Source organism: Puma concolor, chromosome E1 (genome assembly GCF_028749965.1).
Source record: "Puma concolor isolate L17-30 chromosome E1, mPumCon1.1.hap2, whole genome shotgun sequence".
Classification (NCBI taxonomy): Eukaryota; Metazoa; Chordata; class Mammalia; order Carnivora; family Felidae; genus Puma; species Puma concolor.
This window is the reverse complement of record NC_141680.1, coordinates 37,869,166-37,881,048: the sequence shown is the minus strand read 5'-3', so window position 1 is coordinate 37,881,048 and position 11,883 is coordinate 37,869,166. Positions and strand designations below refer to the sequence as shown.

Genomic DNA, 11,883 nt, shown 5'->3' with positions numbered 1-11,883 from the left:
ATCCCATTCTGTAATTCGCGGCCACTTTGAAAATTGTACCTGGGTGGAGGTCTGCCAGCCATCGTCACGGTATTTCGATTGTACCCTTTCTCTCGCCCTTTAATCTGTACTTTGCTTTGTCGGGGGAGGTGGGGCAGCTGACTCAGACTTTGCGAATTTGTTCTTTTGCTGGATGGGCGCTCCAGCTTTTCCCATGAAGGTTGTTTAAGCTGCAGACCACTTCATTCTGCTGTTTCAATTTCAAAAATAAAAAGGAAACTTCTATCGAAAGCTGCGCGCGCGTGTTATGTCGGTCTCATTTCGTCTCGGGCGGGAGGGGGGGTGGGGGTCTTTGGGGTCTGGTAGCGGAGATGCTCAGACCTCCAGCAGCCGACTTCAGTGTTGAGAGTCCTGGTTCCCAGGGACCAGAGTCACTCAAATGCAGACGAGGCCTTTTTCTTAAATTCACCGACAGCCAACAAGGAGTGGCCTTTAGACGGTGCCTTGCTGTTAACGTCCTTTGCCTGTTGGAATACGCCGTATTGCAGAATCGGTGCATGTTGGGGAATCAGTGCAGAGCAGTCTCGGTGGCTCTGGAGGTCAGGAATTGCCCTTCCTGACCCCTGCCCCAAGAAAAACTATGCAAATGGCTTCTTCCTTCCGGGTTTCCGTCACCAGCTACCGTGACCCTGCCCTCGCCTAGTTTCCTTTCTGAATGTCAGCAAGGTGGAGGGACACAACGTAGACTCCCAAGCGTGGCTTCCCGGATTCTTGGTCCAGCCCTTTCTGCCCTGACATCTTTCAGAGATGACCTGATGGTACAGGGCGATACCATGCTTAAAGAAACGTTCTAGGCCATCTGTTCAGACCTAGGGCTGTTTAGACCCTGAATAGATGGGTCTAGCGCCAGTTACGGTGTTGTGAAATCTGATGTCAAGGGGACAGCTAAGAATGGAATGATCTGTCCCTCCTCCTCATGTCCGCCCTCGGTATTGGGCAGATCTGTGAAGATTTCGCTTCCCCCCACCTACAGGACGGTGGGGAACATTTGCTAAGAATGGTTATACCTGTCTTTTCTCCTCCTAATCCTCTGTCTCCACGTCTTTTCTTTTTTTCCCTACGTAACCCAATCTTTTTTTTTTTTTTTAGTTTATTTTGAGAGAGTGAGAGTGCGAGTGAGTGGGGGAGGGGCAGAGAGCAAGAATGGGGGGTGGGGAACGGCAAGCAGGCTCCATGCTGTCAGCGCGGAGCTCAAACTCACGAACCCCCCAAGATCATGACCTGAGCCGAAACCACGAGTGGGATGCACGACCGACTGAGCCACCCTGGCTCCCCAAATCCAATCATGTTTGCAAAAGGTTTAATTAAGGTGCATCTGGATAAGTTAAAAGTCATTAGGCTGGGTTTAGTGTTGGCGGTTATTTGTGGCCTCCCACATAAGGAGATCAGTGTAGGGACATGATTTTCCAGTCTTGCTGGAAACTTCACGCAGGAGGTGAATATTTATTTGTTCCCTGCCGTGTTTCTGAAATCATTTAAGGTGGCTGAAACACGGGGATGAAGCCCTGTGGACACTTTGCTGATAATGGTCAACGTTTGTTGGGATCAACAGTGTGCTTACACCCATTTAAGGCATTCGGGGCCTTACGTGACGGCGTGTTTAACTCTCCCAACAATCCTGAAATGAATGTTACTCCCCTTTTATACACAGAACCGAAAATCAGACAGGTTATGTTACTAAAGCCACAAAGCGTTTGATTCTAGAACCCAGTCCTTTGCCAGTACAGCTAACCACCATCTCTGCAAGAGGAACCTTCGCTGGTGTAGGCGAAACATGGAAGCTACTTCTGCTGACAGTTTGCGAGAACACCCTTCTTTTCACCATCTGTGTAAGTAATCAGTGGTAAATTCACAAAAGCGGCTTTTTGTATCGTTCCTGGTCAAATCGGTCACAACTGGCTTTGGCCTTGCCTTCCCATGTGTGCACGAGCCTGACAACTTTGGTGGCCAATGTGGGGCCCATGAAGGTACGGTGCCCTTAGAAGAATGGAGGCTGGGGCGCCTGGGTGGCTCAGTCGGTTAAGCGTCCGACTTCAGCTGAGGTCACGATCTCGCGGTCCGTGAGTTCGAGCCCCGCGTCAGGCTCTGGGCTGATGGCTCGGAGCCTGGAACCTGCTTCTGATTCTGTGTCTCCCTCTCTCTCTGCCCCTCCCCTGTTCATGCTCTGTCTCTCTCTGTCTCAAAAATAAAAACATTAAAAAAAAAAATTAAAAAAAAGAAGACTGGAGGCTGCATGGGCCAGGGTAGGGGGTACTACACGTGCCCCAGGGTCTGGTAGCTTAGCCCTCACCTAAGTCGTGGGCGAGAGGGCAGGTGTCCTACCTATTCGGGAACTGCGTGGGTCAGGTTGGCGTATAGGACTTTCTGGAACCTCATGGTTAACACCACCTGTTGATAGACGTTTGGAGGTCAAGCGGCGGCGAGAGGGAGGATCGGTGCTTTCAGGTGTTAAAGGTGAGTTTGAGGCTGAGTTGATAGCCACTTAAAACCGAAAGGAAGTGCGGGGCGCCTGGATGGCTCAGTTGATCAAGCATCCGACCTCAGATCAGGTCATGATCTCACAGCTCATGAGTTCAATCCCTGAGTCGGATTCTGCACTGATGGCCCGGGGCCTGGAGCCTGCTTCAAACTCTGTCTCTGTCTCTCTCTTCCCCTACCCCCACCCCCGCTCCAGTGCTCATGTGTGCTCTCTCTCTCTCAAATGTAAATAAACATTAACAAAACCCAAAAGGAAGCGCGAAGTTGTGCAAGTCGCTGCGTAATTCCCACAGTGTCTGTGTTAAAACTCCCTGGTTTGTGTTTCTGGTTTTTGGTTTTTTTTTTTTGAAACACCTAATGGATTTGGGCAAAAAACTTGCAGGAAAGCGGTGGGGGGTGGGGGGGTGGTGCTGGAGGTAAAGATAAAGGAACTTTGCAACTGAAGGGTCCAGACCATTTACTGTATGAACTGTCATAACCGGGACTGAAATGTGTCACAGGCTGTACTGTGAATGTACACAAAGTGCTAGAAAATTCTTCTGGTGTCCAAAATTTTCAGTCTATGATGATATCTTTTTTTTTTTTTAATCTCTGCATAGGAAGGTTTTTATTTTTTCCATTGTACGTTATGTTGCTCTATTTGTCTATAATAAACATGTATAGTTATATAATATTTATTTACTTATTTATTCATTCATTCTTTTTTAAAAATCTTTTTTATGTTTATTTTTGAGACAGAGAGAGAGCAGGAGCGGGGGAGGGGCAGAAAGCGAGGGAGACACAGAATCAGAAGCAGGCTCCAGGCTCTGAGCCGTCAGCCTGGAGCCCGACGCGGGGCTCGAACTCTCGGACTGCGAGATTGTGACCGGAGTTGAAGTCGGATGCTCAACCGACTGAGCCACCCGGGCGCCCCTAATTCATTCATTCTTGAGAGAGGGAGAGAGAGTACACGCTTGCTTGCCCATAGTGGGGGAGGGGCAGAGAGCGAGGGAGAGAAAGAATCCCAAGCACGCTCAGTGCTGTCAGTGCACGGCCAGACACGGGGCTTGAACCCACGAATCGTGAGATCGTGACCCGAGCCGAAATCAAGAGTTGGACGCTTAATCGAGCTGAGCCACCCAGGTGCCCCTTTATTTTGTATTGAGGTCAAATTGGTATATAACGTTATGTTAGTTTCAGGCGTATGGCACAGCAGAGTGACACGTGTATACTCCCTGCAAAGTGATCGCCACGGTAAGTCTAGTTGCCATTCCCTACCATACGGTTGACCCCCCCCAACCCTTTTCACCCACCCCCTCCCTCCTTTCCCTCTGATAAACACCACCGTATCTTCTGCGTCTCTGAGTTCTGTTTGTTCAGATCGCTTTTTAGATTCCACATAGAAGTGAAATCATATGTTATTTATCTTTGGCGTATTTCACTTAGTTTAATGTCCTCATGGTGCATCCATGTTGCCACCAGCGGCGACAACATTCTTTTCTATGGCTGAGTGGTATTCCGTTGCCGATACGGATCACATCCTCATCCGTTCATCCACCAATGGACACTTAGGTTGCTTCCATATCTCGGCTGTTGTAAATCATGTTGCAATGATCATAAGGATGCGTGCATCTTTTTGAGTTAGCATTTTCCCTTTCTTTGGGTAAGTACCCAGAAGCGGACTTAGAATTGCTGGATCGTATGATCGATGTACTTGTAATTTTTCGAGGAACCTCCGTATTGTTTTCCTTAGGTGGCTGCACCAATTTACATTCCCACCAGCAGCATCCGAGGGCTCCCTTTTCCCCCACATCCTCATCAACTCTTGTTATTTCTTGTCTTTATAATGATGTCTTGTTGTTTGGCAAGTTCAAGATCCCATTCTTCATGGCCTTGGCTGCCTGCCAGGGGGAGCAACCACAACCAATAATCCCAGCAGCTCTCGAGGCCTGCCGGCCAGGGAGAGCGTCTGGAAACAGTGAGTTTCCCTGACAGTCCAGGGAAAGCGGCTGTTTTTTCACAAAGTAAAAAATGCCATGTTCCTAATTCAACGTGTGTAACTCTTGGCAGAAGTTGGTGGCCTATGTGTCTTGCTGTAAAGAGGCTCTATTAGGGGCACCTGGGTGGCTCAGTCGGTTAAGCATCCGACTTCGGCTCAGGTCATGATTACGCTGTCCGTGAGTTCGAGCCCCGCGTTGGGCTCTGTGCGGACAGCTTAGAGCCTGGAGCCTGTTTCAGATTCTGTGTCTCCCTCTCTCTCTCTGACCTTCCCCCGTTCATGCTCTGTCTCTCTCTGTCTCAAAAATCAATAAATGTTAAAAAAATTTTTAAAAAATGAGGCTCTATTAGTTTCCTAGGGAGGCTGTTACAATTCCCTCGAAGCTCGTGGCTTAAAACGGTTCCGGAGGCCGGAGGTCTGAAATCAAGGTGTCAGTAGGTCAGTTCTGGAGACCCTTAGACCTACGCCTCTCTTCCAGCTTCCGGTGCTTGACAGCGGTCCTTGACCCTCCTTGGCCTGTAGACAAATCACTCCAGTCTCAGCCTTCGTCTTCACATGGTCTTCTCTGTGGCTCTGTCTCTGTCTGTCTCCTATGAAGACAGTCGTTATTGGACTTACGGCCCACTCTCATCCAGGATGATGTAATCTTGAGATACTTACAGACATCTGCAAAAACCCTTATTTCAGATAAGGTCACATTCTTTTGTTGTTGTTGTTTTAACTTTCTTTTAATGTTTGTTTTTGAGAGAGAGAGAGAGAGAGAGAGAGAGAATGATTGGGGGAGAGGCAGAGAGAGACGGAGACACAGAATCCGAAGCAAGGTCCAGGCTCTGAGCTGTCAGCATAGAGCCCGGTGTGGGGCTCGAACTCACAAGCAGTGAGATCATGACCTGAGCTGAACTCGGGCACTTAACTGACAGAGCCACCCAGGCTCCCCTTTTAAAAAAATTTTTTATGTTTATTTTTGAGAGAGAGGGAGCATAAGCAGGGGAGAGGCAGAGAGAGAGGGAGACACAGAATCCAAAGCAGGCTCCAGGCTCTGAGCTGTCAGCACAGAGCCTGACGTGGGGCTCGAACCCACGAATGCGAGATCATGACCTGAGTCAAAGTCGGACGCTTAACCAACTGAGCCAGGTGCCCCCAGACAAGGTCACATTCTAAGGTTCAGGGTGGGCATATCATTTAGGAGGATGCCATTGAACCCATACAGAGGCCATACTTCATGGGGCTTGGCCCACCTGCCCCTGACAAGTTGGTTATATTGGATTTTTAACACCTCTTCTTCTGGAAGTTGAGGAGATCACAGTGTCCTTTTGGAAAGACATAGGTGAGACCCTGCAGCCCAACTCACCAGCTATGGGTTAGGATGTTTGGATGGTGGTGACTCTGGTTGCTGAAGCATTTGGTGACAAGGGGGACAGGTGGTACTTTACTGTGGCCCCAAGACCCCAATGTTTTGGGTTGGCTAGAGTTACAGATGAAGGGGAGGGGCTTCATAATTGTTCCCCCTCTTGCACAGGAGAGAAGGACTCCTTCCCTCCAACCTGTGGCTGTGACTGTAGGTCAAATACTCCCTGGTGGTCAAGGGCAGTCATTTATGCAGAGTTGTACTAGGGTCTGCTCTTGAGTGAGTGGGAAGGGAGGAACATTGGGGATGGTTTGGGGCAAAAGCTTGATTATCTTTTTTTTTTTTTTTGAGAGAGAGAGAGAGCATGAAAGCGGGATGGGGGCGGGCAGAGGGAGAGAGAGAAAGAATCTTTTTTTTTTTTTTAACGTTTATTTATTTTTTTGGGACAGAGAGAGACAGAGCATGAACGGGGGAGGGGCAGAGAGAGAGGGAGACACAGAATCAGAAACAGGCTCCAGGCTCTGAGCCATCAGCCCAGAGCCCGACGCGGGGCTCGAACTCACGGACCGCGAGATCGTGACCTGGCTGAAGTCGGACGCTTAACCGACTGCGCCACCCAGGCGCCCCGAGAGAGAAAGAATCTTAAACAGGTTCCATGCTCAGCGCAGAGCCTGAGGCGCGGCTTGATCCCACGACCCTGGGATCATGACCCGAGCCGAACTCAAGAGTCGGGCGCTCAACCGACTGAACCACCCAGGCGCCCCAAAAGCTGAATGTCTTGGTCAGCCTGGGCTGCTGTAACAGAATACCACAGACGGTGTGGCTTATAAACCATGGAAATTTATTGTGCACAGTCCTGGTTCCCCGGGAGCCTGGGAAGTCCAAGGTCAAGTCATAGGCAGCTTAGGTGTCTGGCGAGGAGCAGCTTCCTGGTGTAGACAGCCGTCTTCCAGCTGTCCTCCTATGGTAGGGGGACGACGGAGCTCTCTTGGGTCTCCTACAAGGGCACCAATCTCAGTGGGTCTTTACCTCAACGAGGAAGCACTGGCCTGCCCGAGAGAAGCTTTCTGAGAGGTTCCCGTGGGCGACAGGAAGGGAAAGCTGTAACTTCCCTCCGAGTCACTGTGACCTCAGCCTGGATTTATAATGGAAAACGTAAGCACCCAGATGATGAGGTAGCCACTCGGGGGTTGGACTGACCGGTTCGTTCGATTGGCACCAACTGTCGGGGACAATTAAATCCAGAAAACTTCAGCCACTGGGCAACTAACTCCCCCCAAATGGCGGCCCAGACACGGGTTGAGGTAAATCCCCCTTCGGGCTGCAGGGGAGAAAACAAATCGAAGGTCCAGGCTGCAGGTCAATTGCACGGGAAATGGGTGTCATATCACTCAGGGACTCTTAGATGGGCTGCGTCATGTTCTGGGGCTTCCTGAGCACAACCCTTGGTAGCAAAAAGTACCCAGCAGTGGGCAGCACCTGGGACATTCGCTGGACCTTTCAAGCTGGCATCATCCCCAGGCAGCAGGTGGCCCTGAAAGACGGATGGACTCCTGAAAAGGGAAAACCCAGAAATGATAACTAACCGGACAGATGAGGGTCACCTCCCCGCAGAACACATTTCAGACAGTCCGGTCTCTGCATGTGGCAATTCCTTGGAAGGTACCTCCCACTGAAGTCAGTTATTCAAGGGGGCGCCTGGGTGGCTCAGTCGGTGAAGCGTCCGACTTCCGCTCGGGTCATGATCCCGCGGTCCGTGAGTTCGAGCCCCTCGACGGGCTCTGTGCTGCCAGCCTGGAGCCGGCTTTGGATTCTGTGTTTCCCTCTCTCTCTCTGCCGCTCCCCCCACTCGCGCTCCCCGCCCCCCTCCTCGAAAACCAATAAACATGAAAACAAAACAAAAAGTCATTCCATTGTGAGTTTGGGGAAGAGGGCCAGAATGTAAGAGACCCAAACCACATAAGTAGCCCTCTCGTTCTGCTTTTCCTCCCCGTAGCCAAGAACCGTGTTTTAGGAAAAACCAACACCTGCCTAATTCTCCACCTGGACTCCTGGGGTCAAAATCAGCTCTACTTTCCCGGTCGGCTCAGCCTTGACCTCAGCTCCTCTGATCACAACCTTCTCCCTGCCAGGCACCAACCCGGGGTTTGCAATCACTCCCCACTCTCCCCAGGCAGAGCGTGGGAGCCGCACAGACCTGACCTCAAATCCAGGAAAATGACTGTTCACTAACCTACAAGGTAAGGATATTACTACTACCCTCGTTAGCGCGAATAATGGCCTCTACGATGTGGATGTTATCAAAGGATCGCTTTGATAATTAAGAAAACAAACGCCGTACTGAATCAATGACCTCGATTGCGAATAAGATGACATCGATTGTGAGGCGCAGCATTATTTCATATACTATCAGGCCATCGTTGCTTCTTTTTGAGGTTTTTTTGGTTTTTCCGGTAACGCTATTGAAATACAGGGGCGCCTGGGTGGCTCAGTCGGTGAAACGTCCTACTTTGGCTCAGGTCACGATCTCGCGGTCCGTGAGTTCGAGCCCCGCGTCGGGCTCTGGGCTGATGGCTCAGAGCCTGGAGCCTGCTTCCGATTCTGTGTCTCCCTCTCTCTCTGCCCCTCCCCCGTTCATGCTCTGTCTCTCTCTGTCTCAAAAATAGATAAACGTTAAAAAAAATTTTTTTTTTAAAAAAGAAATACAATTCCACTCAGCCATATCATCCCGTACCATAAAATTCACCCACTTGAAGTGTGTAATCCCTTGGGTTTTGCACAGAGTTCAGCATCTATCACCGCAGCCCCGTTTTAGGGCATTTTCATCCCTCCCCCGCAAAGAAACCCCGTTCATGGTCGTTCCCCACTGCCCCCTTCCTCCAGCCCCCTGCAACCAATCTGTCTCCCTAGATTTGCCTGTGTGGACATTTCATAGACATAGAACCGAACGAGCTATGGCCTTTGGTGACTGGCTTCTTTCACCTAGCCAGTGTTTTCGAGGTTTGTTCAGGTTGTAGACGAAACCAATACAGGCATACCTCGTTTTATTGCGCTTTGTAGATGCCACGTTTTTTGTTTTTTGTTTTTTTTACGTTTATTTATTTTTGAGACAGAGACAGAGCATGAACGGGGGAGGGTCAGAGAGAGAGAGGGAGACACAGAATCTGAAACAGGCTCCAGGCTCCCAGCGGTCAGCCCAGAGCCCGACGCGGGGCTCGAACTCACAGACCGCGAGATCGTGACCTGAGCCGAAGTCGGCCGCTTCACCGACTGAGCCACCGAGGCGCCCCGCTGCCACGTGTTTTGCAGTGAAAGCTTGTGGCAACCCTGGAGTGAGCAAGCCGATGGCGCCATTTTTTCCAACGGCACTCGCTCGCTTTGTGTTTCCGTGTCACCTTTTTGTAATTCTTGCCACGCGTCAGACTTTTTTCGGTTATATATGTTTGTTACAATGACGTCTGCCCAGTGGTCTTTGATGTCACTTACTGTGCCTGTTTTAGGGCACCACCAACAGCACCCATGTAAGACAGTGAACTTAATCCCCAGGCATCCCTATTCCCCGAGACCCGGCAATATGGAAGTCAGGCCTGTTAGAAACCCGACAGTGGCCTCTAAGTGTTCACGGGAAAGGGAGAGTTTCACATCCCTCCCTTTAAATCAAAAGCTGGAAATGATTAAGCGCAGCGAGAAAGGCATGCCGAGAGCCGAGATAGGCTGAGAGCCAGGCCTCTCGTGCCAAACAGTTAGCCAAGTCGTGGATGCCGAGGGAAAGCTCTGGAAGGAAATGAGCAGTGGCAGCTGCGGTGAACACAGGAGTTAGGAAGTGGAACAGCCTTATGGCCGATAATGGAGAAAGTGTCAGCGGTCCGGAGAGAAGATCAAACCGGCCACAACATTCCCGTAAGCCACAACCTCATGCAGGGCAAAGGCCCCAAAGTTCTTCAGTTCTGTGCAGGGTGAGAGAGGTGAGGGAGCTGCGGAAGGAAAATACGAGGCGAGCAGAGGTTGGCTCGTGGGAAAGAAGTCCTCTCCATACCATAAACGTCCAAGGTGAAGCAGTACGTGTTGATGTACAAGCTGTGGCACGTGATCCCGGAGATCTAGCTAGGATAATTATTGATACCAGATTTTCAATACCAGATTTTCATGGGAGGCAAACCAGCCTTCTTTGGAGGAAGAGGACTTTCATAGCTAGAGAGGAGAAGTCAATAACAGGCTTCAAAGCTTCAGAGGATAGGGTGACTCTCTTGTGAGGGACTAACGCAGCTGGTGACTTTCAGTTGAAGCCAGTGCTCCCCTAGCATTCTGAAAACCCCCGGGCCCTGAGGAGTTATGTTAAGGGACGCCTGGGCTGCTCAGTCGGTTGAGCCTCCAACTCTTGATTTCGGCTCAGGTCATGATCTCAGGGTAGTGGGATTGAGCCCTGAGTCAAGCTCTGTGCTGACCTTGGACTCGCATGGGATTCTCTCTCTCTCTCTCTCTCTCTCTCTCTTCCTCTGCTCGTGTGTGCTCTCTCTCTAAAACAAAACAAAACAGAAAAAACCAGAATGATGTTAGATTCACTCAGCCTGTGCTGTAGAAATGGAACAAAGCCTGGATGAGAGCACATCTGTTTACAACATGGTTTCCTGGATATTTTAAGCCCACTGTTGAGAACTGCCGCGTTGGAAAGGAAAAAGGTTCCTTTCCAAAAGATTACTGCCCACTGACAATGCACCCTGGTCACCCAAGAGCTCTGGTGGAGATGTACAATGAGATTAATGTTTTTTCATGTCTGCTAACACCACATCCATTGTGCAGCCCTTGGATAAAAGAGTCATTTTGACTTTCAGGTCTTGTTGTTTAAGAAATACGTTTTGTGAGGTTTCAGCTCCCCTAGATAGTGATTCCTTTGATGGATCTGAGCAAAGTAAATTTCAAACCTTCTGGAAAGGTTTCACCATTTAATTTTTTTTTTTTTAAGAGAGAGAGAGCACGAGTTGGGGAGAGGAACAGAGGCAGAGAGAGAGAGAATCTTAAGCAGACTCCATGCTCAGCAAAAAGCCTGACATAGGGCTTGATCCCACAACCTTGAGATCATGACCTGAGCCAAAAATCAAGACTCGGACGCTCAACCGACTGAGCCACCCGGGTGTCCCAGGATTCACCGTTTAGATGCCACGAAGAACATTTGTGGTTTGCGGGAAGAGGTCAAAATATCAGCGTTCACAGGAGGTGGAGGAACTTGATTCCAACCCTTGTGGATGGCTTTGAGGGGCTCAGGACTTGAGTGGAAGAAGTCCCTGCAGACGTGGTGGAAAAGCAAGAGAAGTAGGAGCAGGAGTGGAACCAGAAGATGGGAGTACATTGCTGCGATCTCGTGACTAAGTTGAACAGATGGGGGGGGGGGGTGCTTCTGAGAGGGACCCGGCTCCCAGCGAAGATGGCGGGAAGATTGGCAAAACGACAAACACCAGATTTGGGATATCACACGAACTTCATTGATAAAACAGGGCTTGAAAGCCATGACTCCACAATTTCGAAAGTTCCGTTGGGGATGGTGCTCTCACGCAGCACGGCACGCTGCAGAGAAGTCACCTGTGAAAGGAAGCGTCGGTTGACACAGCCCGCTTCCTTGCTGTCTTATTTTAAGAAATTGCCACAGCCACCCCAGCCCTCAGCAGCTGCCACCCTCATCCGTCACCAGCTGTCCGTCTCAAAGCAAGACCCTCCACTAGCAAAAGATCACAACTCGCTGAAAGCTTAATGATAGCATTTTTTTTTTGCAATAAAGCATTTTAAAATTAAGATGTGTCCTTTTTTTTTAGACGTAATGCTATTGCACACTTGCTAGACTATAGTAAGCTGTAAACCTCATTTTATATGCACGAGGAGACCAAAAAATTCATCTGACTCATTTTATTGCAATATTCATTGTATTGTGGTGGGTCTGGAACCAAAGCCACAATGTCTCCAAGGTATGCCTGTGCTTCTTTTTTTTTTTTGAGATGTAATTGACATATAACGTTATGTTAGTTTCCAGTTTACAGCCTAATGATTC

The 11,883-nt window shown here is 49.7% G+C and overlaps 1 protein-coding gene across 1 annotated transcript in view; it reads left to right on the top strand.

The window, feature by feature from the left end:
- The first annotated feature begins 9,689 nt into the window (after window positions 1-9,689).
- B4GALNT2 (beta-1,4-N-acetyl-galactosaminyltransferase 2 (SID blood group)) overlaps window positions 9,690-11,883 on the top strand; it is a 71,907-nt gene continuing 69,713 nt past the window's right edge. Inside the window, exon 1 of the mRNA XM_086685463.1 lies at window positions 9,690-9,799. Within this exon, the coding sequence (XP_086541589.1) occupies window positions 9,690-9,799 (110 nt within the window). The remainder of the gene's footprint in view (window positions 9,800-11,883) is intronic.